The 22,353-nt window shown below is 41.4% G+C and overlaps 1 protein-coding gene across 4 annotated transcripts in view; it reads right to left on the minus strand.

The window, feature by feature from the left end:
- Window positions 1-12,215: 12,215 nt before the first annotated feature.
- Window positions 12,216-22,353, minus strand: part of ELOVL5 (ELOVL fatty acid elongase 5) — a 65,485-nt gene continuing 55,347 nt past the window's right edge. For all 4 annotated transcript variants that reach the window (XM_083730794.1, XM_083730792.1, XM_083730791.1 and 1 more), the window contains exons 5-8: window positions 20,839-21,010; window positions 17,081-17,205; window positions 16,200-16,334; window positions 12,216-14,787 (exon numbers count right to left, since the gene is read on the minus strand). In XM_083730794.1, the coding sequence (XP_083586920.1) occupies window positions 14,656-14,787; window positions 16,200-16,334; window positions 17,081-17,205; window positions 20,839-21,010 (564 nt within the window). In that variant the 3' untranslated portion in view covers window positions 12,216-14,655. The remainder of the gene's footprint in view (window positions 14,788-16,199; window positions 16,335-17,080; window positions 17,206-20,838; window positions 21,011-22,353) is intronic.

Here is a 22,353-nt window from a genome sequence, read left to right on the forward strand (position 1 = left end):
AAGCGTATGTAACCTGAAGCATATGTAACCCGAGGTACCACTGTACGTCCACTTCAGCTCCTCATTTCTCCAGACCTCTAGGTACAGTTCTCCAGAGTTTGCGATTTACTTATTTATTTTCAGGTGGTTAGTGTCTGTACATGGAATGGGGAGGGTACCATGTTATCCTTTGTCTTGGGTCTAGCCCTGATTGAGAGGGTAAACCCTGCTCTGTACAGCTTCAGACTGCTAGTAAATGTTCAAATGATGGAATAGCCCAGGTTCCTTCCACAAACAAGTGCTGGTGCTGCCACTTCCCCTTTTGGCCACCCCACTCTTTTCCATCTCACCACATCACTATGATGATGATGATGATTTTGCTATTGGTGTCCATTGTTAATACCAGCCCTTGTCTCTCTTGTTCGTAAAAAAGGTAAAGGTAAAGGGACCCCTGACCATTAGGTCCAGTCATGGCCAACTCTGGGGTTGCAGCGCTCATCTTGCTTTATTGGCCGAGGGAGCCAGCATACAGCTTCTGGGTCATGTGGCCAGCATGACTAAGCCGCTTCTGGCGAACCAGAGCAGTGCACAGAAATGCCATTTACCTTCCCGCCAGAAGGTAATTTGACTTGCAATTTGACGTGCTTTCAGATTGCTACGTTGGCAGGAGCAGGGACCGAGCAACGGGAGCTCACTCCGTCACAGGGATTCAAACCGCCGACCTTCCGATCATCAAGCCCTAGGCTCTGTGGTTTAACCCACAGCGCCACCCACGTCCCTCTTCCCTTGTTCATAGGCAGCTGAAAAAAAGACTTCCTGCCAGTACATGTCCCACGCTGAATCTCTGTGGCTGCCAACCTCTTTGGGCCTGCCATTTTCATTTAAACAATTCCAGACCCCGCCACAAGAGTGATTGCGACCAATCGGCCAATCAGATACTACCTTTAGGATCACAGAGCCAATAAGAACGTTGGGAGTGATGAAGGGAAGGGCTCAGGGAATTTTGGCTTGCTCCTGACACTGCTCCGGTGCGTTCATTGGCCTTGTAACACACACACACACCGCCCCTGGTGCCATCTGATTGGCAGAGCTGGCTACCACTCCCTATCTTTGAGATTGGAAATGATTTTAGTTCAAATGGTGGGCATCTGAAGCTTCAGCTGCCAATGCAGAGGTTTGCTTGCTACTATCCCGTCATGGTTGTTTGCTGGTTTCGGAGGCCTCCTGGATTGAGGTTGCCTCTGGAGCTGTTCCTCATAGTCTGGACTTACTACCAATACAAACAAAACTGGTATCTCAGGAGAAGAAGGTGAAATTTTCTGGATAAGTGGTTTTCTGTGTGAGGGGATGTTTCTACATTCAGGAGGAGCACTCAGCTGTGTAAAACTCCAACCTGCCGACTGAAAGGGAAGAGTTCAGAGACAGGTTTACCCCCTGAGTGAGAGACCGCATCCTTACGTTTCATCTAGCATCAGCTGGGAATGCATTTTAAAGTTTAACATCTTGGCACCAAATCAGGATGGCAAAGGCATGTGGTTATTAAAAGAGATTGCCTGGAGTTTGTCAAAAATGTAACAGCAGGGGGATGGAACAAGCCTCTCTGTAGTTTTGAATGTCTGGTGTCTGCGGGAGGACACTTCCCCAAAGCCAACTAGAACCAAAGGGCAAAATTATTTACTGGCTATGTACGATGGATTTAAAGCCAGATCAAGCAACTGCATTGAAAGCAAACCATAAACCAAGGCTGAGTAAAGTCCTCATCTTCTTTTGAAATAAATTATGTTTAATGAAAGACAAGGGGGGTGGAGTATTTCTGACGCAACAAAACTGACTAGGTTCAAGTAGCCTCCATAAGGCAAAGCAAAGTAGTGTTTACATTGAACCAGATGAGAATCCTGGGAACCTTAGTTTGCTAAGCATGCTGGGAATTGTAGCTTTGTGAGGGGTAAAATACAGCCCTCCTGTTGTAAGGATTGCTGAGATAATGTAAGCAAAGCACCTGTAAATATTCGATTTTTATTTTGTTCTTTATTTGCAATAGTTATATACTGAAGTCTAAGAAAAAAAATAGTAGGTTATATTAAGAAACCAGTTAAAGAGGATGGAACTCGATATGAGGGAGTTTTAAAATGCAATCATATGTAATTACATTTATAAACATCGAGCGTGGGTGAGCGGGAAGTTATTAATATTGTAGAATAGGATTATAATTATTGATTGTTAAAATGTAATTTTGAATCTTGAAACCACTGTCATCAGGATCGCTTCTTTGGACTTCTGAAGGGGCTTATATCAATTTAATTTTAGATGGAAGAACTGATAATTATTGCATTGTATCATGTATTCTCAATAACCTCTGTAGGCCAAAACTGGAAGCCTTCCTGTTCCATAAACTCAAAAAGCAGTGCAATGTAAGACGCTCTTTCTCAGCTCTTTCGCAAACACGAAATATTGACCTACTTACTGTATAAGATTTATATTCTTCTCAGAATTACAGAGCTAACCAAACCTCTGTGTGGGAGATGTGCAGGAGGAGTAAAAAGAAATGCTTCACTTGTGGCTATCTTGTACTAAGCAGGGAGACAGTCTAGATGACTTGCTAGGTCCCTGACAACTCAATTATTCTTTGTGAATGGTATTGGTTGCCCATGGAGTCTGTTAAGGGCTGTTAATGACACACCCTTAGCAGTAGTAATTTCCCAGCATTTTTTTTTTTTTTAATTCCCAGCATTTTTGAACTCGAGTGAACATGGAAATCTTTCAGCACAACATATAACAAAAGGGGTTTTGTTAATTGAGTGTGTGTGTGTGTGTGTGTGGACTTGAATATACATTTTGAATTAACAAAAACACGCTCGTTTACATATTGTGTTTTTAACAGACTTTTTTTTGAGTAATCAAAACAATTTACAACACAGCAAAATGAAGAACCAAGTGACGAATGGCCATTGTAAATCTGTAACGCATGGTTAGATATTTACATGTTGTATTAAGAGATTTCCATGTTCGCTCAAGCTCAAAAATGCTGAGAAATCACTACGGTCAAAGGTGCGTTTATGGGCCGCAACAATAAATGCTATTCTGAGTCTGATTCCATTGAATTGACACAGAACTAGTTATATAAATTTTAAAAAACCCATTGCAGCCGCTTATTGAAGCCAACAGGAAGAAATAGATGGCGGATGACAAAAGGGTTTATTTTATTTTTATTTTTTGCAGCCTGATAACTATTTCATAAATATTTCTGGTAGCGCGAATCCTTTTGGAAGGATGTTGGTGCTTTTATGTTCTGCAGGATGCATCAGGTTTCTCAGCACGAGAGGAGAGAACGTGTCCCTGCACAGCTGAAGTGGCTACTCAATTAGTTTTAGAGCTCAGCCAGCTGTGAAGAAAAATCGCATTGGGAAATATATGACAGTTTGAAATAAAGCAAATTAACTTTGCCATAAGGCTGAAGGACATGGAGGACTGTGGCCTCTTCACATTATCAAAGTACCTGAACTAATCAGGAGATAAAGCAAAGCGCAGCAGGCATTAGGAGCTACATTAAGCAGCCATTTTGGAACCGGGCCCTGACAACAGCTGACATTTTCTGCCCAGTTACAATCGACCAGGGATCAATTTCCTTGGGAACACGGAATGACCTGTAACATACTCTTTGCATCTTTAACTCTCTTATCTTCAGATGCACAGTTATTGGCGCAAGCTTTTAACTTTTTTCCCCTTCCTTTATCAGCTTTTAGAAAGTTCCTTCCTCATGAATTAATCACACTGATGGAATACCATCACTGCAATGGATCCCTGTTGCCCCACTGAAGCTACTCCTGCTGGCATGCTGATTGCAATAGCTTGTGTTCTTTGTGTTTATATTGATTTAAAAACAACACCATGGTGTATTTGGGCTATGAATACAGAGGCATACAGGTTTTTAATGTTCTGTTACGAATTTTCATCCACGAATCCTCCATCTTGAACAGCCTGGCTTTCAGGCTATTGCCCCTGACTACATTTCTGCCCCTCTTATGACCCCTTTTTCAGACACTGATGAGAGTGATCTTCTTTGGGAGAAATCCAAACCTGATATCCACTGGGATGGGCAGAGTTTAGAATAGGTGGCATGCTGGTGAAGACCTAGATCCTGGCTTAGCTGGAGATACGCTGATCAAAATTCTCTACACCAGCTCAGCCAAAGGCAGCTGACCCAAGGCTGGGGTTAGTCTTAGAAGAGAGGTGTGGTGGTGGAAGGATGAAAGGGAGACTTTCAAGTATTCCAAACTCCTTTCGACTCAGTTACATGACCTACCAAGTCAGCACGAGCAAAAAGGGAGGGTGTAAGTCAAGAAGAGTTTGGATTTGGGTTTGATATCCCGCTTTATCACTACCCAAAGGAGTCTCAAAGTGGTGAACATTCTCCTTTCCCTTCCTCCCCCACAACAAACACTCTGTGAGGTGAGTGGGGCTGAGAGACTTCAGAGAAGTGTGACTAGCCCAAAGTCACCCAGCAAATCCATGTGGAGGAGCGGAGACGCGAACCCGGTTCCTCAGATTACAAGTCTACCACACTGGCTCTCTAGTCAGCACTATTTTAAAGGCTTGTATTTGCTCTTTGAGACTGGGCCAGATCTGCTACCGGTAGCCCTACTCCTGAACCAGACCCTGCAACTGATTTAGTACTTTTGTATAAAATTGTGCAATGTGAGGAGAAAGTGGATAAGAGAGAACTTTTTCTCCCTCTTCCATAGTGAGCACTCACACGTTACACTGTGGGTGCACTTTGCGGGATTGCGCGTGGCGCTTTGGACCCCGGGGAACTTTCCAGTATGTATGGGCTGGCCTGCCTCTCCTTGTTATTCTGTGGAGGCTCACGCCCAGCCTCAGGTTACACAGGTTATGCAGGTTATATGCTGGGAGGTGGGGCCAGTCATATAAATAGGGGGTGGAGCCAGCAGCAGCCAGGCAGTCAGCTCAGGAGCTTCACCCACCCACCCATCCCTTTGTTTAATGTTTCTTGTTTACAGGTTAACCTTTTTCTTCCTGTTTAGCGGGCGCTGCTGCAGTCTTTTGACTGGCTGCTGTTGAAGAGCTGGGAAGAAATTTTCCTGCATTGACAGGCTTTGTCTTTCCAGTAGCAATTTGTCACAACTTTAGTGGTTTAAGGCCTTGGGCTTTAGTCTTTTCTTCTTTTTTTCCAAATATTTTTTTTATTATTTTCTTTACATTATCTTTTTTTCAACAATCCATACATCCATCAAAATATAAACCCTTTTGCTCTGCTGAGCTATGACTTCCCTCCATCCCTTCAGTTGCTATCCCTTATCACATTTTTTCGCGTATTTTATTCTCACATCTTATCTATTTTACATTGTAGGAGTTACTTCAGTCCTGCTAGTGTTTTAAAATTTTTACAGCTGTCTTTTAAATACTCAATAAATTTACTCCAATTGTCCTGGAATCTCTGGTCGTCCTGGTCCCGGATCTTTCCTGTCAATTTGGCTAATTCTGCGTAGTCTGTCATCTTCACCTGCCACTCTGCAATGGTAGGAACTTCTTGTGATTTCCAATTTTGGCTCAGCAAAGTCCTTGCAGAAGCTATGGCATACATGAATAGTCTCTGGTCCTTTATCTTAATTTCCTTTAGTCTTATCTTCCCTAAAATGGGGGGGGGCATGAAGTGGTGACTCACCCCCCCCACCTGTGGCGGCGATTCCAGGGTCACCTCTTAAAGAGGTTGTAATATAGGTGTCACTGGCCATACACTGAAAGGTTGCCAGTGAACTACCTTGCATGCGGGGATATGAGGTGGGCTGCCTGCGTACACATACGTCTTGCAGAGCACCCCCATATCCCATTTACCCTTAGAAGCCCCAGTCCCCCCAGCTGGGGGGGCTGGGAGGGATACACGCCCAATGCCTAAGCCAAGGTCTTCTACATTTGAAAGTTTAATAAAGTTGTGGCCAATTTTTAATCCATAACACGTGGTCATGTGTCATTATTACTTCCTGGTGATCCCTGGGGGCCGAGGTGGTTGCCTTCTGGTCATGCAATACAATACCTCTTTATCTTTGCCACAAAGTGTGAGGAACTTGTTGTTTTCATCACACTTTCCTCCGAAGGACCTCAAGGGAACACTGCTCTACGTACTGACCAGAGACAGATCTGTTTAGCTGTAGAAAATGAAGCTGTGTCAGGTGAGTTCAGATGAGTCACTGGAGCAGGACAGATGATCACCTCCTTTCCATTTTAGGCACATTGGGTTAATGCAAAGTGTCAGAGCTGCTGCCTTTGAAGGATGCTGTCTCTGTGCAGAAATAGGTGCCCTTCAGACCTGTCCTTTCAAATATTTGCATGAAGCTTAGACTGGTACCCTATTTGGAAAGTTACATTGGTCCTCTGTAAGAAGCAGCTCAACTCCAAGGACATTAGCATAATGTTAAAGCACTAATTATCAAATACAATGAGCTACATTCCCATTTAAAACAAGACTTAATTCTCTACTAAGATCTTAAATTCAACCACACAATAGACAGAGGGCCAGAATCCAGCTAATAGGTAAGTATAGAGTAAGTTGGTTAGTAGAGTGTGGAACTCAGAGCTTAAGAGCATGGTAGATTGGGAATATCTTTTCAGCTATAAATCTTGCTTACTGACCTGGGGCCAGCTGATTTATATCAGTCTTGCCCACCTTACAGACTTTTTTTTGAAGGGCAAGACTGGAAAATTCCACATTTGAAATATAATATTCTGGGCTTCTTGGAGGAAGGACAAGTTATGAGTACAATAATTATAATTACAGTTTTAAAAAATAGATGATGTGGTATGTCCACTATCAGTTTATAAAGTGGGGAGAGGATTGTAGAGAACCAGCGGGATGGGAACAACCCCTCACTTTTCCCTATGCTTGTTATGGCCTATGATGTTTGACATTTAGACCATGGAAGCGTGGGAACTGTGGTCTGAAGGAACATGAGACACGCTGAAATAAAGCAAGTCTCTGTCTGCTCAATGACTGAGTGGGAACCCAATTTATGCTGCCTCACATTTAATGGACGACAGACAGAATGCATAAAGTCAGGACTGCCCATCAGTCAACACTAGGAACTGTACGGTTACCATGGACAATTCATTGTAGGAGAAAAGGAGGAGAACTTCTGCCTTTAATTTCCCTCACAGTTCATTCTCCAGGGTCCAGTGTGTAAAATTCATTATCAAAATGTGAACGCCCTATAATCTAGTGGCAACTTGAATTACTCCCCTCTCCCTCAGTTTTCCCTAAGAGTTGCTACTGTATGCAGAGAGGTCTGACGAGGTAGCAAGGAAATGTGTTCTTCATTGTCTTGTCAGAGGACATTATATTCTGGCTGTCAGCACCACGGAGAACTCCTACAAGGGCATATCAAAATTATTACCTTGCAAATAATTGATGACAGCTCTGTTTGCAGAAAACCCTTTCCCTCTCCTCTGCCAGACAAATTTTAGAAATTCTGGGATGAGCTTCCTAAGATTCACAGTGGTGTTGGGGGCAGACCTCCTCCTTAGTTCTGATACCATTCCTCCATTTAGAGTTTTATATCTTGTTCTATGCATCTTGCTGGCCGTGTTGGATTCACACACCCCAGTCCACAAATAGGCCTTCTGTGTACAGTACAGAATGACTGCATTCATGATATAGAACAGTTGACCAGCAGAGGCTTCGGCAAAAGATGAGCCAAGCAGAGACTAGGTGGTGATGTCTTATTGCACTGACTTGTCAGAGAATGTCTTGCAAGGTTCATTATCAGAGCAACAAAGAGAACAGGATATGTGTTTGAATAAGCAACCAAGTCTGGAGATAAAACCAAAATTTGCTCCCTGCTCTCAGACCCTGATAAAGAACATCCAGTCGTTTGAAGATGGATCCAGGGATATTCAGGGTCTGTCTCCCGCTCCACCCCAAAACACCACTGCCTTTTTGGAGGGAGCCTACTAACTTAAAAAGTTCAACACAAAATTCAGTGTATGCAATGGAAGCTAACTCTCATATGTTGGGATTTTTATTTCTATTTCTGAACAATTGTGTTTCGCTAAGGAGATGACGGTCAAACCAGGTGTCACATTATTCACATATTTATAAATTGGCATGAACTGGTGTTAATTGCAGACACAGCTCCCACTTCTCCTACCACCTCAGGAAGGCAATGGAAGATTTATTCTTCATGCAAATAGCAGGTGTGGGATGGACAAGTTCAGGACCAGAGCAGAGGGGAAAGAGCCTGACGGCCTGCCACAGTCCCTATCCCTGTCAGGATTGGATCTGGTCCTCCCACCTGCAATTTCACTGTAACAACAATGGCTGATAGTCAACTAAATTGGAGTACAGTGATACCTTGGTTCTCAAATTTAATCCGTTCCAAAAGTCTGTTCCAAAAGCAAAGCGTTCCAAAACCAATGTGTGCTTTCCTATAGAATGTAATGCAAAATGGATTAATCCATTCTAGACTTTAAAAAAAACCCCTAAAACAGCAATTGAACATGAATTTTACTATCTAACGAGACCATTGATCCATAAAATGAGAGCAATAAACAATGCACTGCAGTCACACAATCCATCAGTAGCTGAACTGGGTTCCACACAGTTACAAAAAACAAAACAAAAAAGAGCTGCAAAAACAAAAAAGCCAAATAAATAGCAAAAACAGACAGACCTCAGTGTAACACTCAAAACAGAAGTGTAGCACTCAAATCGTCAGCATAACACTCAAATCGGAAGCTTAATACTCAAAATGGAAGTGTGGCACTCAAAACAGAAACGCAACGCTCAAAACGGAGCACGTTCGGCTTCTGAAAAAAGTTCGCAAACCAGAACACTTCCGGGTTTGCAGTGTTTGGGTTCCAAGTTGTTTGAGTACCAAGGCATTTGAGAACTAAGGAACCACTGTAGTCCTATTGTAATGAATGTGCCTGACCAAGTTAGGGCCATTACTTTTAGTAGGTCTAGAATCATATAGTTGGAAGGGACTCAAGAGTCATCTAATCCAACCCCCTGCAAAGCATGGCTGAATGCCACTCTATAAATACATGGCTGAACGCCAGTCTATAAATTCAGTGGCTAATTGTGCAAACGAATGGTGTAGCATCCAATTTGCTCCTGATTTTAGGTACTAGTGTAAGTGGGTGATGTCAGCTTAGGGTTGACATAATGAAATAATGATCAATATTACGAAGAAGAATCTTTATATTCTGATTTGGGGCAGAAAGAGGAGCAATGCGGATATATTATAAAATCCTGCAACCACTGGGTGTCAAACTGAGAGAACTGCCTGCTTCTCCACACTTGGCTGGGCTTTTGATACCCATCCCCAAAGCATTTTGAACTATGTTTAAACTTCAGGAGGATTTCCAGCTCCCACACCCTCAGAAGAGTTTCAGTACAGTGGAACCTCAACTTATGTATGGCTCTACTTACATACAATTCAAGTTACGACCTTCAGTAGGTGCTTCAACTTATGAACTTTCCTCTAGATATGAACAGAGGCCTTGCTGGCAGCCTGGAGGTTGCCCAGCCAGCTGCAGAGCAGCACTGAGGCCTCTACTGCCAGGGAGAGGGCCCCCATTTCACCCCCAAAGCTGTGGAAGACATGCCGCATACAAGAGGCACAGCAGGGCGCACTGCAGCCCCAAAGCCCACCGAGGAACTAACCTGAGGAAGTCCAGAGAAGAACCTGGCCTGGCAAGAAAAAAAAGTGACCCTGGCCGAAGTGCATCAGCTCTTTACTGACCTTGGCCCCACCCCCAGCTTGAAGCCAGGTAAGCCCACACACCCTCAGCGCACATAAGGAAAAAAATAAATGTTTTCATCTACAACACTGTCTTATTTTTTTATAGTACAGTACATTGATTATTGCCTTCATTTTATGGATCTATGGTCTTGTTAGTAAAATCCATGTTAAATTGCTGTTTTAGGGGGTGCTTTTCATCGTCTAGAACGGATCAATTCACTTTTCCATTACAGTGGTACCTCAGGTTACATACGCTTCAGGTTATATATGCTTCAGGTTACAGACTCTGCTAACCCAGAAATAGTACCTCAGGTTAAGAACTTTGCTTCAGGATGAGAACAGAAATCATGCAGCAGCGGCGCAGCGGCAGTGGGAGGCCCCATTAGCTAAAGTGGTGCTTCAGGTTAAGAACAGTTTCAGGTTAAGAACAGACCTCCAGAACAAATTAAGTTCTTAACCCGAGGTACCACTATACTTTCCATGGAAAAGTGTGCCTCTACTTATGTACGTTTCTAGTTATGACCAGACCTCCGGAACAGATTATGGTTGTAAATAGAGGTTCCACTGTGGTAGGTTGTGATAGATGTGGGAGGGGGAGGGAAGAGAGGAATGTTGATGTTGTGATACCAGGAGGAACAGATGTCCCATTGAGGGTATGCGATCCTTGGCCAAGCCTCAAGTAGTTGACTGGATTGGGCCTGGGACTCCTACGTTAAACTTCCATGTTCACAAGACTAGCCCACATCTCTTAAGAAGAATATAGAACAGGAGTATGCAGCACACAATAAGACACCGTTCTCTCAGACAATTAGCAGACCCTCTGTGAGAGTTAAGTGATGAAAGCTAATGAAGAAAGGAGGAAAAAGCAAAAATTATATAGATATACAACCTGGTACCACAGTCATGGTGACTCAGGGGGGCTGTTGGAATCTGATTTTTGTATGTTTATATCATCATTATTTTTTAAGAAAGGAGAAGTTTGAATAGACCTGCAGTGGGGAAAATTGAGGGTCTCTTTGTGATATGAGAAAAGGAATTTGATATACCAGGCAGCAAAGAAAAATGCTGGGTCAAAAAAGTAACAAAACCTCCACTGAATGTTGCAGAATGTTAAGTGGACCTCAGAGTGATCTAAATTGTGTGCCTCTGATAATTTTGAGAAGTTGATCTTTTATTTATGCAGACATCATTGAATGCCATGAAGCCGTACCACACATACTTTCGTTTCTTTTCTTGCATGCTTCTGAATGCAGGAATTTTGTCTCCATTTTGAACTTTCACATTTGCACAAAACCAGAAAACTGCACATGCACATCTACAACTTCTTGCTTGTGTGGTCTAGCACTCTTCTTGTCTGGGGATTTATTTATTTTTAATGATGCATGCACAGCTATCTGCAGGCATGCATAGTCACTACTGAGTTAGCGTCATAGCTGTCAACGTTTCCCTTTTTTAAAGGGAAATTCCCTTATTCCGAATAGGATTCATCACAAGAAAAGGGAAAAATTGACAGCTATGGTTAGTGTAACAGAATCAACAAATTAGAAGGCAGAGACAAATACAAAATGAGACACCTACTGGTATAAACGAGAAAGACCCAAGTTCCTCCTCATTTATGAATGCAAATATGTGCAGGTGTGGACTACTTTGGTATAATTCAAAAGTGGGGGTGGGTCAACAGCTAAATAATGATCAAATGTGGACAATCCCTTAGTGTTACGTACAAACTAGGAATCCTGGTTTATAAAAAGCAGTGGCTGGTTTCTAAACAAGGCAACTTCAAACCCAAACATTATGAAGCTGGCTTGTTTAACTAACCATTGTTTTGTACATAATACTTAGCGGGACGTGGGTGGCACTGTGGTCTAAACCACTGAGCTTCTTGGGCTTGTCAGTCAGGTGGTTGATGGTTCGAATCCCTGTGACAGGGTGAGCTCCTGTTGTTCAGTCCCAGCTCCTGCCAGCCTAGCAGTTTGAAAGCACAACAGTGCGACTAGATAAATAGGTACCCCTGTGGCAGGAAGGTAAACGGTGTTTCCGTGCGCTCCAGCTTCCGTCACGGTGTCCCGTCACACCAGAAGCTGTTTAGTCATGCTGGCCACATGACCCAGAAAGCTGTCTGTGGACATACGCCGGCTCCCTCGGACTGAAAGTGAGATGAGCGCAGCAACCCCATAGTTGCCTTTGACTGGACTTAACTGTCCAGGGGTCCTTTACCTTTTTTTTTTTTACCTTAATACTTATGCAAAACTAAACTTAGGTGTTTATAGGCTCATGCAGGCTCACCCACGTAACACTAAGCCATAGTTTAGTGGTCAGTTGATGGCTTCATTTGCACATAACAGAACTGTTAATAATGAAAATTTCACTTCCACGGCAAAGCTTCTCAAATCCACTAAGATGCCACTGTATTGAAACGCAGGCACAGGTACTCAATAACAATTTAATGATTAAAAACACAAAATGTTGACAATGTCAATATTTCAGACAAGCTAGTTTTTTTTATTTTTAGCACACATGTTTAGACAGCATATTTTGAATGATGAAGCTGCTGTATGAAATATGTAAAGACTTTGCAAATCAGTACCTAGAAACCAAGGACACATACATACACACAAGCTTTGAGAACATAAAGCAGACAAACATAAACTGGTTCTGCCTCTCATTTCAAAAACAAGCAAAAAATAAAAAATAAAAATAATATGCGAGCCCATTAGGGAAAACACATTAGTTCCCCCAATAGCAGCTGTGCAAAAACATGGTAAAACTGATATTTGTATAAATATCAAATTATACTTAATATATAAACTTGGGGGATGGAAGCAATAGGATGGCTTGAGACAAATGAATATCAATGACCAACAAGTTAGTAGGCTAAAACTCCACCAAATTACATAGTATATCCATTAAAGGTGCCTGCTTTATGACATTGCAAGTGTGGGGGGCGGGGAAGTTTCCAACACACTTTATACAAGTTTCTTAATAAACTTTTAACAGGCCGAGGAAGTACAAGTGAAATACACAACACACACTAAGAAACAGACATTCATCACCAATCTATTTCCAAGGGTTTTTCGCAAGACAACAATAAAAGTCTGGCATGGCCCAATTTGCACACTTTCCAGCACACACACACACACACACACACACACACAACCCCCTTTGCTATAGGCACATTTTTTAAGTCAATGGTTTGGATCCAAAGGCTGACTCCGTATGAGTGAAGAGTATCTCTGCTTGCTCTGAGGGAGCTCCCCATTTCCCCTCAGCTGTAGCCCCCCTTGCCACAAGCCAAACCCCATCCTCATCATTCTCAAGGATCCTCTGATCAGCTTTCTGAGAAAAAGGGAAGTGATGGAAACCCTGTTCTGCCAGTGGGATTCCACCTATGGCTGTTGGAATCCGACTCAAAGCTTGCAAGCAAGCAAGAAAAACACCAGCTAAGAATTGCAAGCTGAGCTTTGTCAAACAATGGAGAATGTGGACATGTCACAACTTCTGCATCAGTCAGAAAACTGCTTTGCAGTTAAATTGCAGGTAGGTCAATGGTTGGCTGGCCAGGATGCAACCTGGAGATTCACTTTTACATCTTTTAAACTTTTAACGAACTGGGGGGATGAACCAGCTGTGGCTTCTACACAGTTCCTGGTCAGAAGGATAGGGAAGAAAAATGCCGCAGGCGGTTCATCTCACACTTCTGTGGCAATTTTAAAAGGGACAGGCTACAACTTGGGAATGTCGATTTTTAAAGGGAGTAAGATGTCTCTCCCCCCCCCCCCCATTGCATTCTCTAATGCTGAAAGAAGGGGAGAGAGTCAGCATTCAGGTGCGGATGCTGCTTAAGTGCCAATTAACTTCCCCGTCACTTATGCAAATTAAAACCTAGTTGACAAAATCAAACTGAACCACCAAACTGCTGCAGACTTGTGATAATGGAACTAAAAAGACAGTAAGCACAATCAAACGTCTTTCTCCTGCACAATTCGTGACTGAAATGAAGAGTCCAGCTTTTCCCGTGAATCTTTCATTTCAAAAAGATCATGTGTGGGAGAATTACTCCAACTTCAGTGCAACACAGAGCAGACTTCTAGATGACTCACGAAAGGAGCCCAACTCATCTAGGATGGCTTCTCAACAGTCCATTTTGTTCTTGGGACCCTCAAATACAGGGGCAAACACAGGCTGCATCATTGATCAAGAGTGCACATGAGCATGTGCAAGCTGTCTTATCCCAGCTGCCACCCAACAAGCATTTTGAAGTTGGAAAGCCATTCTTTCTACATATGTGCACCGTTCACAACAGACACTATAGCATGTCTATTTGGTAACTGGGTGTCAGCCCCGTGAGAAGTCGCTCCCAGAGTCAAAACATTTCCATACATTTTCAAACCAGTATTACGTTTTGGGCCCTGCTTTACTTCAAATTTAAGGCATGTGTGTTTTAAACTACTGGGGGAGGAAAAACACCTTAACACAGACAAAAAAACCTTTGTTGTACAAATCACAATCACATGCATTATCTACAGTTAAAAAATATGAGTTTGGATTACAGTCTTGAAATTGTGAATCATAATTCAGCACCTATCATATTGACTAGTAAGGCAACTGCAGTGACGAATATATCTATGTATTTATATATAGATATATGCACACATACTACAATAATACTCCCTTCCACAGTTTACACTCGTGTCTGTGACCACCCAGTATGATCAACACCATCAACTTGAGCCTATGGATAGTTTCTAGGATGTTTTGCACTTGTTAAGTCCTACATAAATCAACACTATTCTAGGCAGGAATAGCTACAGTAGCTGTCAAGAATTATATCAGTGCACAACACATATTGTGCTTACAATCAGATGATTTTTGTTGTTGTTGTTGTTGCCCGGAATATCAAAATGGCTTCTCAGTTTGGTCTTCAATCCTTCCTTTGTTTTCTTTGCTTCACATTGTTCTCAAGGGAAGAAAAGCTATTTGTATACCCGTTCACAGCAGCCATGGAACCATTCTGATACTCTTTCCTTCTGGATGCTGCCTTTTTGTTGTAAGTCTAAAAAAAATTCACATAGGTCAGTAGTGAGCTTTCGCCCCACACAGCAACAATGCAGCAAACTTGCCAATTTCATTTTGTTATTTAACAAGCATCTTGCCCCTTCATATGGATGTAAGACTAGGAAGCATAACCCTATTCAGATTCAAAGACAAAACATAACATCCCTGTTTGATATCATGGTATGGGAGCAAGGTATGGTTTCTACAAACCACAACTTCCCATATAAAATGGAACAGGAAACTACAGTTTGTTTGCAAACTAGTGGGAGGAAGAGTGGCCAAAGGAAAGGCAAGAATGAAACCAAAGCTCTTGCCTATGTGCCCCTAAACTATGGTTAATGTCAACTACAGTTTGTTGAAACAAGCCAGTTTCTTAACCTATAATTTGAAGTTGGCTTGGTTTCAACTGACCATAGTTAAGATTAACCAGTCTGCTGAGTTCAGACAACACAGAAAGCTGTGGTTAATCTAAAACTGAGGTGGAAGTTTCCTAGCTCCCCATATTTGGGCAGCGCATGAATTCATTTCTGCAACACTAAACTATGGTTTGATTTCATATGGCCAATGTCAGGGATGAAGGCAGTTGTAGTCCTGAACATCAGTTTGGGGAAGTCTTGTATAGCATTACAGCCAAACAAAACAAATATATAATAGTATCTCTAACCACTATGTATAGCTACTCTTTTCCTATTAGAACCAAAGACCATTGAATATGTCTTCAAGTTGTTTCTTTTCCAAAACAGCTCAGGAAAAAGTAGTTTCCTTCATTAAACACATTGCTTTAAGTTATACCTGACCTGATACCAAGCAACTGATCCCAATCCTCTTTAAGTCACTTGTGCCTATGTTCCATTGAAATCAATGGGGAAAGTTAGCTGCAACTAACACCAATGGGATTTAAATGCTAATGGCTTTCTCTGAATAGGAACCACTGTGTAAATACTGCAAAGTAGCTGCAGCCACTAGGCCAAGCACATTTCCATGTCCGAAAAGTCCATTTTGTTCATTTGAAATGCTTTTTGGACCAACACTGGGGGGCTGGCGGGTTAGTCAAGTCAAGGGGCTGACTGCCCCTTGTATCTATTACATAAGATTTTAGTGGCAGCAGAGAAGGCCAATCCTCTCACCCAGCAGCAAGTGCATAAGAGAGAGTGCAAGTTCCCATCTCCATTTGTTGCCTAAGGTTGGCAGGGAGTGCTTCCTGTTGCTGCATTACAGCACCAAAGTAATTATAAAATTGACTATTATTGGTGGTCCTGGGAAGTTAACCAAGTATGTCTTCTGCTAGGATCCAACTGTCCACTAATTTTTAAAAGTGCATTCCGATACACAAACTTTCTAGTTGTTATTTTCTTTATCGACATTTGCAAAAAACAAAGAACAAAAAAAGAGGAATAAATCTTAATTTACCTGAATATAGAAATTTGTGAAAAGGATAATTAGGGAGATCATGTAGCCTATCTGGAAGTACAGCCATCCCAGGGGAAATGGACAAGGATAAACCACCCCACAGCTTGTCTGGAAGATTGTCAGGACAAATTGAGTCTGTTAAAGGTAAAAAAAGAAAGTGAAAGGATGAACAAGAAAACAGACAAACAAAGGAGTACATTGAAACCATTCCCTATGTAGCAGTATAGCTGGGTATGAATGTGGAGGTTTTAAATTGCCTTTTGTACTTGGCTGTAAGAGATTGGTGGTTGTGCCCCTTGGAAGACCCCATTGCTCCCCAAGTGGGAGATGGGTAGGTACCGCACACCCAGTACAAGTTTAGCCCCTTAGCTGTGCCATTCAATTAAGCTCAAGTATTCGCAAGTAGCATGGCGATATTATGAAAGGGGGAGGAAAGACTACAAGTTTACTTATGTATCTTGAAATCTATCACCTTCCCAAGGCAGCTCACATTGAAAACAAAGGAAGCTACTGCAATCTCTACTGTAGGGTCACTGCTTAAAGATATATCATGTGGCTGGTCTTAGGTTCACAAGGGTTGAGTTAGACAGTGAAAAGAGCTGAGTATTGCTCCCATTCCTCCATGGTTAGGAAAGCATAGTAAAGCTCGACTTACAAGTGACTTGGTGTACAAGTGAGAGGTTTGTAAGCAGTAGCTAGGGCATAAGGGATTTCCTACTTCTGTTATATGCAGCTTCGTCATCTTAAAAAGATTCTGACCTCCAGTCTGAAGGGGGCATTATATAACTAATGTCCCCCATTAGAGTAACACACAGTAACAACCAGCATAAGCATATAAGTATATGAGGAAAAAAGAATGTACAGAGGCACCATTTACTCACCAGCTGCCCCTGCGTGATATACTTCTTCCACCAAAGATATGGACGCATGGATGGAACGGCCGATAACCCATAATAGGAATACATGAGGACATGGATAAAGCTGTTAAGGGTGGCACCAAAATAGGCTGGGAACAATAGAAAGAGATGCTAGTTGAATATTTATTTATTTTTTGCAACAATATGCATTATAGGAAACATGCTTAAACTGTTCTGTGCAAGTTTAAACCACTAAACTGACCCGCTGAACTTTCCTTTTCTTTTTTGCCAATTAATTTTTTTATTGAATTTCAAAGATTTTTTTTAACAATTTAACTTCAAATTTAATACAAATTTAATTAATTAATTAAGAATAATAATAATAAGTTGACTTCCCGTCCTTCCTCCCTGGTGTTTCCATTCCTGCCCTTTCTTTCTGTAATATATAACATACTTTTATCTATTACATTTCACCTTTATTACAATTCATTGCTCATTTATTTCCTGCCCCCTGCCCCATTTCAATTCCTCAGACCTGCTGAACTTTTCAAAAACTTAACACAAAACTGCAAAGGCAATGATATTGATATATATAGAGAGAGAGAGAGAGAGAGAGAGAGAGAGAATTACAGATGTCGAAAGTCAGATCTGCCATGCAAATTGGGTTTAACTGCCTTAAAAGCAATGTCTCTCCCCTCGTAAGACTGGCTTGGACTGTGTTTTTAAGAGGTGGGTTATGAATGGTAATCCCCTTCATGGATCACTGCCTTGTCGTGGCAAAGGGGCTTGAATAACTCCTTTTTTAAATATTTTCTATTGCTTTTTAACATACATACATATCATACATATCACAAACATACTTACACAGCCAAGAAAAAAGAAAAAAAGAAAAAAAACGAAAAACGAAACATGTAATACATAAAAACATAGACAACTCAAGTTAAATTGACAAACACTCATCGACTTCCCTTTATCTCGATTTCGGAATAAAGTTATCATATTTTTTATCCGCAGTGTCTCATTTTTCAAGCAATTTTTACGTAGTAAGCGTTATCTCATACCTACTGTGATTTTTCAAATATATATTTGTTTTTTATCAACATTTTTATTTTCCTTTTATTTCTGTTTCCATATATAACTTAAATTTATCCCATTCATTATTAAATTTTGTACTTTTTTGATTTCTTATTTTCTGTGTCAATTTTGCCAGTTCTAAATAGTCAAATAGTTTAGATTGCCACTCTATTATCGTTGGGATTTTAGACGTTTTCCAATACTGTGCTATGAGGGTTCTGGCAGCCACTGTTGTGTATCGAAAGGGGCTTGAATAACTCCAGGAAGCTATGAGCTATGCTGTGCAGGGCCGCCCAAGACGGACAGGTCATAGCCGAGAGTTTAGACTAAATGTGATCCACCTGCAGAAGGAACTGGCAAACCAGTATTTTGCCAAGAAAACTCCATGGAAATAAAAAAGGAGAAGCTTTGAGAAAAAAAGTGAGTGTTTCCAAAGTGTGCTCTGGTTCATGGGGTCACGAGCAAGACTAAGAGGATGAAACAACAACATGAATGGTAACAAGACTGCCAGCTCCTTCACAGGCTCTGATCCTGAATCAAGTTGCATGTGACAACACGCCTTCAACCTTCAGGTCAGGGACATTCACTCCATCAGCATGGTAAGGCAGAGATGGAAACAGGAAGCCCTATCTGCACCTGGTCATATATGCAGAGGCTTTGCAGCTGAATGAGTACCCCAATGTGAATTCTCACCCAGATGTGCATCATCAAATAATTGATGCCACCAAGGGCATCAAAGTGCAGCAAGCAGCAACTGCTTCCTCATCCCTTTCTTCCAATGGGCTGGTGCAGCAGCTACAAACACTGGATTGCCAGCTCTGCATATTCTCTGAGCAGTTTGCAAGTGTCGTTGTTCATTCAAATTCATTTTCTCCTGCCTTTCCTTTAAAAGAAATGCTCAAACGTGGCTTACAATTTAACCAGCACATTTTTTTAAAAATGCAAAGATTAATTACAATAAAAAAGAGAGCAGGCTGAGTGTGTGTTTGTTAAAAAAACAGAAGCGTTCCTATTGGGTATACAGTGGACCCTCTGGATATGAACTTAGTTCGTTCAGGGGGTCCGTCCGCAACCTGAAAAGTCCATATCTGGAGGTGCTGCTTCTGCGCATGCATGTGGGGAGAAACCCAGAAGTATACACTTCCGGATTTGCCACGTTCCAAACCCGAAGTTTACGTATCCGGAGGGATACATAAGTAGAGGTACGACTGTAGTAGGTGAAGAAATGCCAAAGAGAGATAAAAAAAACTGTTGATGTATATAACTACAGCAGCAAGGACTCTTTTAGCCCCCAAATGGAAAGAGTGGCAGACAAAGATGATGGAATATGCAGACTTGGCGAAGCTGACCAGGAAAATTAGAAACCAGCATGATCAAGCTTTTCAAAGGACTGGGGTAAATTTGTACAATGTTTGAAGGACAATTGCAAAGAATTAACAACACTAGCAGGAACGATCTAAAAGGCTTGTAACGATTATGATTCATACCTTCTTATACAGTGGTACCTCGGGTTAAGTACTTAATTTGTTCCGGAGGTCCGAACTTAACCTAAAACTGTTCTTAACCTGATACAGATAGGTAGCCGTGTTGGTCTGCCATAGTCAAAACAAAAAAAATTCCTTCCAGTAGCACCTTAAAGACCAACTAAGTCAGTTCTTGGTATGAGCTTTCGTGTGCATGCACACTTCTTCAGATACTTCTTCAGGTATCTGAAGAAGTGTGCATGCACACGAAAGCTCATACCAAGAACTGACTTAGTTGGTCTTTAAGGTGCTACTGGAAGGAATTTTTTTTGTTCTTAACCTGAAGCACCACTTTAGCTAATGGGGCCTCCTGCTGCTGCCATGCCGCTGGAGCACAATTTCTGTTCTCATCCTGAAGCAAAGTTCTTAACCTGAAGCACTACTTCTGAGTTAGTGGAGTCTGTAACCTGAAGCATATGTAACCTGAAGCGTATGTAACCTGAGGCATCACTGTATTGATTTAAAAATGTGACAACTGAATTGATGAAAGATAAGTAGGAAAAAATACAAATGCTATGAGATAGAAAGGAAATATGGTAACCATGAGGTGGGTGGGAGGGAAGTTGAATAGCTCATAAGAGCAAAAAATTTACTGTGGAAAAATAAGGATGTATTTAAATGTTATAATATGGAAAGTTAATAAGCATTATATTTAAAAGAGAGAGAGCAGGCTGGAAGCAGGTAAAATAGTTCTACTGAGGTTGGTTATGATCACATGGAACCACAGCAGCTCCCATGCACTGTTTTTTGAAGACTTTTGGAGTGCCAGTTTCCCATTGTACTTTAACAAATCCGGCTTGCCAGCCAACCACAGAGCAAGCTTGCAAGTAATATTTGACCAGAGAACAAATTAAAAGGCCAGGAGCTTGACAGATGAAAGCTTTGGCTTCAAGTTATTAGAAATTTTGTATGCAAAGTTGATGGCTTGCTAAGAAAACACTAAGAGCAGTTGGATAACAGCTGAAAGAACAGAGGGAGATACACAGAACTGACCCAGCTTTGAGGAGGTGGTTGCTGTTACAAGCTGCTGGCAAACCAGCACAACCCTACCCGTTTCCAACCAAGGAGACTGTTTTCCCAAGAAGTGAAGGTGTGCATTAACACGCCCTCTTCAAACAGAAGGAGTTTTTCAGGAAATGCACACACACACACAGGTCTCTCATCACGAATTACAAGAATACTTACAGTGGCCACAAGGCACCCAGTTCATAACAAACCACCAGATGTTTAGCATTGTTGCATGGTGATAGACGTGAAGAACGGTGATCTGATGGTTATTTTTCCGTAATATAAAGAAGAAAGTATCCATGAACTCAATGAGCTTTGAGAAGTAGTACCACCAAAGGACACGAATGATCTAAAAGGAGAGGGAAAGAGGTCAGGCATTTGTTCCACAGAGGCAATTGAAATAAGACAGCTCATGGCAAATTCTACTGACCCAGCAAATAATCTCTCCCCGCCCCTCAGATTCTGGTGATCAATAATCATTGCAATATAGGTCTAGTTCAAACAGAATGCTGTGTCATTCATTTGAATCCAGCCTAGCATACTAACCATGGTTATTTTGTAGCAACAAACCACTATTTAAAGCCATAGCTTGGCCGATGCATGTGAAACCATGGCTTGCATTAAGTGCAGTGGAACACGCCAAGCTACACAGGCATGAGGCAAGAGCGGGAGGTGGGAAACAAAGCTTTGCAGAAATAAATCATGGATTGTCTGGTCTCTGAGGTTCTTTTAACCATGGTTTGTTCAACAAGTCATGAGCAAACAATGGCTTAGTGTTACATAATATGCTTTGCCAATAACAGCACCATGGTTCAGAAATGATGATCTCAGGAAGCAAGCCAGCAGAATGGTTTAGCCAAGTTTGGTTGATGGTCTTCAACAACCATGGGGGCAACTGAAAATTGGGTTATTGGGTGCTCAGCCATACAGTGTGACAGTCATGATCTATCACCTATCTATCTATCATCTATCTATCTATCATCTATCTATCTATCTATCTATCTATCTATCTATCTATCTATCTAATCTATCTATCACCTATCATCTATCTATCTATCTATCTATCATCCATCTATCTATCTATCTATCTATCTATCTATCTATCTATCTATCTATCTATCTATCATCTATCTATCATCATCTATCTATCTATCTATCTATCTATCTATCTATCTATCTATCTAATCTATCTATCATCTATCTATCTATATCTATCTATCTATCATCTGTCATCTATCTATCATCTATCTATCATCTATCATCTATCTATCTATCTATCTATCTATCTATATCTATCTATCTATCTATCTATCTATCTATCTATCTATCATCTATCTATCATCATCATCTATCAAAATGAATAAGCCACTTTTTTTATAAAAAAAAACACACCTCTAAGCAGTTCACATAAAGTAGTCATAAGAAAATAGCAGTAAAGTCTACAGACTTTGAACCAAGAAGACATAATAAAACATAGATCAAAGAATTGTAGAGTCATAAGGGACCATGGGAGGGGTCTAATCTAACCCCCTGCAATGAAGGGATCTTTTGCCCAAAGTGGCCCTCAAACCCACGACCCTGAGCTTAAGAGCCTCATGCTCAACAGACTGAGCTATCCCCAGGACCACTTTAAAAAACAAACTTAAAAGATACTTGAAGGCACAAATACTTAGTGGCAGCTCCAGCCCAGTG

The sequence above is a fragment of the Podarcis gaigeae genome (assembly GCF_964106915.1).
Source record: "Podarcis gaigeae genome assembly, chromosome: 3".
Taxonomy (NCBI): Eukaryota; Metazoa; Chordata; class Lepidosauria; order Squamata; family Lacertidae; genus Podarcis; species Podarcis gaigeae.